The 4,421-nt window shown below is 37.8% G+C and overlaps 2 protein-coding genes across 3 annotated transcripts in view; one reads left to right on the forward strand and one right to left on the reverse strand.

Annotated features, from left to right (window-relative positions):
• LOC109279391 overlaps nt 1-4,421 on the forward strand; it is a 42,877-nt gene that overhangs the window by 18,257 nt on the left and 20,199 nt on the right. The gene's annotated exons all lie outside the window — the stretch shown is intronic.
• POP4 (POP4 homolog, ribonuclease P/MRP subunit) lies at nt 1,658-4,402 on the reverse strand. Its single transcript, XM_009276699.2, has 5 exons — nt 4,032-4,402; nt 3,311-3,388; nt 3,033-3,094; nt 2,594-2,695; nt 1,658-2,106 (listed from the first exon to the last, which is right to left on the reverse strand). Exons 1-5 carry the CDS (start codon nt 4,199-4,201, stop codon nt 1,970-1,972), a joined length of 549 nt encoding a protein of 182 aa, XP_009274974.1. The 5' UTR covers nt 4,202-4,402; the 3' UTR covers nt 1,658-1,969.

Here is a 4,421-nt window from a genome sequence, read left to right on the forward strand (position 1 = left end):
TGGACTCGATGACCTTAAAGGTCTTTTCCAACATAAATGATTCTATGATTTCCCTGTATAAAATATATGTACCTAGCAAAAACACTGTTTTTCCCATCTCTGTCTTCAAAGGGGCAGAGAAGCAGTCTGTTCTTGAAAACCAGTATTGCCCATGCTGCAATTTCAGAGTCTGGTTCAGCGAAGCTGAATCTGGTCTTGAGGGATTGTGCCAGAGAGATGCAGCTCTCCCATAACCTCTCCCAGCAACAGGTCCAGAAAGGAAGTAGGTGCTTTGGAGGCCAACTGACTGAGGGTGACTGGCACAGTCAGTGTTTTCATCGGGCTGGGGAGGGTTGGAGGTGGTGATGCTCTTTGGCTTTCTCATGGCAGATAAATGGCTTGTGTGCTCTGCAGTGCAGTTAAGAGCTCTAGCTGGAGCTGCCCTCCTAACCCCAGTACTAGGCTTTGGTGTGTAGTGTATGTGAGAGAACAGCTATGTTCTCTTTAAAGAAATGACCCTGGCTGGCTATGAACATTTGAATGGTGGCAGGGGAAAAACCTCCTCTTCCTACATATGGGTCTTTCATTTGATTCTGAAATTGAATTAATAATTTAAATTGAAAGCTTCTGAAAGCTACCTTTATAACATAAACACCATAGAGGCTCTTTTATAATAGAAAAATGTTAAGTGATCTAAATACAGGGGTCACTTCCATCTCCCAAACAAGTCAAATGTGCCTAGTTGATGAGATTGTAATCTGGGCAGTCAAAAAAGTATCCTGGAAGTATATAGTAAAACAAAAAAAAAATTGAAAAAAGGAGATAAAAAGGGACTGTGGATACATGAAGCACATGCACTCAAAGCTGAAGAAGTCTCCACTGGTGCAAGTATGGGGTCTCCATTACAACCACTGTTGCAGACTGCTGCAAAAAGCAAATATTTATAAAAGGTTTAAATACTGGAAGCTTCTGCACAAGTGGTGCTGTATTAAGGGTGGTTGTAAGTTTAGAAGACTTGCGTTACAAAACTACCCGACTTCTTGTGTTCCAGTGACATAGTGCTCACAACCAAGTGATGTAATAAGTGCCATCCATGCTAGCCTTTTTAAAAATTGCTTATGTAACATTAAGAGTAAAGGTATTTTTTTAAATGTGTAACAAATATATATAAAAATAGGCTAGAGTAAAGCTCTATGAATACAGGTTAAATATTCATAAAGCAATTTTGTAGGTAATTGAAGTACAAGGTTGAATGGGGGTCACTTCCATCTTTGAATTTCTAGCTTCAAGTGCTTCTCTCTTACGTGATGTGTTCCCTGCACTCTGGCATTGACAGTATGTATTTACTAATATAGACGTATCTGATTTAACCTTAAAGTAGTATGTTATCAGTAAGCACCTGATAAGCAAACAGCTTGCAGGGCTGCGTTACCTGTTTAGTATTTATATTTTCACTCATATACATGTTATCTGTAACGATATTAACTACAGGGAAGGAGATATTCAAGGTAGAACCTATCAGTTGTTTCAACTGACTTGCATATACTTGCACCAGGCAAAGATGTTGATGTTGGCCCAGGAACAATGAACTGCTCTTCTATAGAGCAGTTGTCATCACCTATAAGCTTATAATAGGCAGATGGAGCCCAATGTATACAGAAGGCAACAATAACATTCATCACAGTTACATGATATAATTTTCATTGTGCAAATTCATGATTATAAATTGAAACAAGTCAGGTAATCAATACTAATCATGTAAGTTTAATAAAAGCCAGAATGTTATATACAAATAACAAAACAAACAGATACAACAAACTGCAGCAGTCTGAGAGACTGCTTAAAAGACAACAGATACTAGTAATTCTTCAGTGAGAAGAAACGCTTTAGCAAAGATTTCATATGGCTATTTAATCTGCCAGCAAACCTGGTCTTGAAACTGCAGGAAAACAGCAGACACTTCTATTAATACTTCTGATTTTCCATGAAATCATAGGTCAATAGTTCCTTTCAACTTGAACTTCTTTGCAGATCGCTCACTTGCTCTAAGCTGGAACTTGCTTCCATAGATGTAGGAAATGAATCCATCAATCTCCAAGCTAAATACATTGTTAAGTTTGGGAACAACTGAAAATGCAAGAGGAAAGAAACGAACAAAAGTTATGAAAAGATACTGATGTACCAGGGCATATTATTCACATGTAGACTTGAGGTTTGCTACACTTCAAGGTTTTTACGCTTTAGCAAGAGAAAAAAAATAACCAAAACTTTAAAATTTTAAACTTGAATTACTACAGTTAGTCCTCTTTCAGGAGCATGCAGTAAGTGTTCCAGAGAACATCTAATGTGAATCAGATGAATGAGCCATGCGCATAATCATGTTGGGTTCATTGGAAATGCATTTTTTTAATTGCTCATTTCTAATGAGACACTTTTTCAGCAAGATATTGGGCTGTTACATGGTCAGTAAAGACATTGACTTCTGCCACTCTGTGCAAAGAACTAAAAGCACTGATATAAAACAACGTACTCGCACATGTAAGATGAATAGTGTGTTTAGGAAATTTCTGATTATTCAAATTGTGAAAAGCACTGAAAAAAAACTGTCTTATACCTTTTAATTTGTCCTCTTTAGTGATAATTTTGAAGACATGTTTAAATTCCTGTAGAATGATTCCTGTTATCCCAACGTAAGAGGGGCACTTTGATTTTGTGACTGAAAGAGCAGAAGTATGTGTGTATTAGAAGGTTTCAGATGCAGGCAGTTTATTTGCTCTTCTACAGTTGCCTCATGATTTTAAAAACTGGTTTGCAATATTCTGAAATGCAATTACAGTAATAGCTGGTAAAACTTGCAGTTAATCTTTGCAACTAACACCAGGATTTTCAAGAACAGTTGAAAAGTAATTAGCAGAAAGAATCCATTAGCATATGATCTCAACTATGTGGTTCTAGACTTAACGACACTAAAAGGCATTTAAAAATAAGCACCTGAAATATAGGAGCGTCTACTGAACTTCAGATGATTTTGTAAAAGAAAACAAACAGAATACCTGTAACAATAGCTCCATGGAGATCAGCTTTTAGCAGTTTGCCCTGAACCATATGTGGTTGCCTTGAGGAAGAGGGTGGGATCAGAGAAGAGGGAAAGAAAATTATAGGGAAAGTTAGGTTTACAAAACATGACCATGACTATTGAAATCGTGGCCGAAGCTTACAGAAATAGTACATATCCTTGTCGAGTAACTACGATGTTTGAAGCAGTAACTTAGTAAACCTGGAAATATCTACTAAATCAAAACCACACTAATTTTAAAATATCTCAACTTACGCATCTGGCTTAAGTCCGTGACAGAGGTCTCTGATATACTGTTTCCAGAGTTCATGTAGTGGTAGAAAGATTGTGTATCTGTAGTTAAAAAGACAAGAAGTATTATGCGAGAACTTAATTATCAAAAAATCTATTGCTTGATTACAGAAGTAATCCATATTTACAATGGAGTTAAGACTAACATTTACAATTTTGTAATCTGCTCTCATAAGCCACTCCGAGCAACAGGCTTGCTTTTATAAAAAAAAAAAGCACAAACTAAATATGCCCCTCTCTATCAACCCAAAAGGGTGGTGTGTTTTAGAGAGCGTGGCTACATCTAAGACTGAAGAGACTTCTACGCCTGCACCTCCCCACTTCATGTTAGCAGCAGCAGGGGCTTTATTCAACATGCGTTAGTTTGAGGAACCTGATGCAGAATCTTGGCCCTGGTCACAGGCAGTCTAACTTTAAAAACTGAAATCAGAGATGTTTGTATTTGGGTTTAATTTCTTCTTATATTTAGCTATACAAAAGGAAAGAGAATCGGTAACGAACAGAAATGAATTTTCCAACTATACAGACAAAAGAATTGTTTTCTTATGGTGAAATGCCGCAAAGAGAGTCTTAGACCGACTGTGCGTACTGAAGGGTTAGTGTCCACATGTACGTGCTCCTGCTTTTACATACTTTTGATGTACTTCCCACTTCCACTACACAAAGAAAATACTTAAGGTCTTACCTTTGCTGTTCGGGTTCAATTTCAAAAAGATGCATTTCTCGCCTTTGCTTGGCAGTAAAACCTTTTGTTTTCTTCCTCTTTCGCTTTGTCTTTTTTTTTGAATAATGCTCAAGAACTACAGCTTTCCGAGTCAGTATATCCTGGATAGCTTCATCTTTCATTTTTGGCATACTACGCTTCAGGAAGGCATTTACAAACGCTTTGGCCTCTTCCGACCCTTGAGGCTGAAGGTATTTTAAAAGATACTTTAAGATATTTAATTAGATTAAGAACTTGCCCCGGACTAGTAGTTTTATCAGGTTGGCGGAATGACGGTAGCAATGAGACCCCTGCACGACGCCAGCAGCAAACGCAAAGCCTTCGCGCGCTGAAACCCGCCGGGACGCGGCC

The sequence above is a fragment of the Aptenodytes forsteri genome, unplaced genomic scaffold, assembly GCF_000699145.1.
Source record: "Aptenodytes forsteri isolate BGI_AS27 unplaced genomic scaffold, ASM69914v1 Scaffold33, whole genome shotgun sequence".
Classification (NCBI taxonomy): domain Eukaryota; kingdom Metazoa; phylum Chordata; class Aves; order Sphenisciformes; family Spheniscidae; genus Aptenodytes; species Aptenodytes forsteri.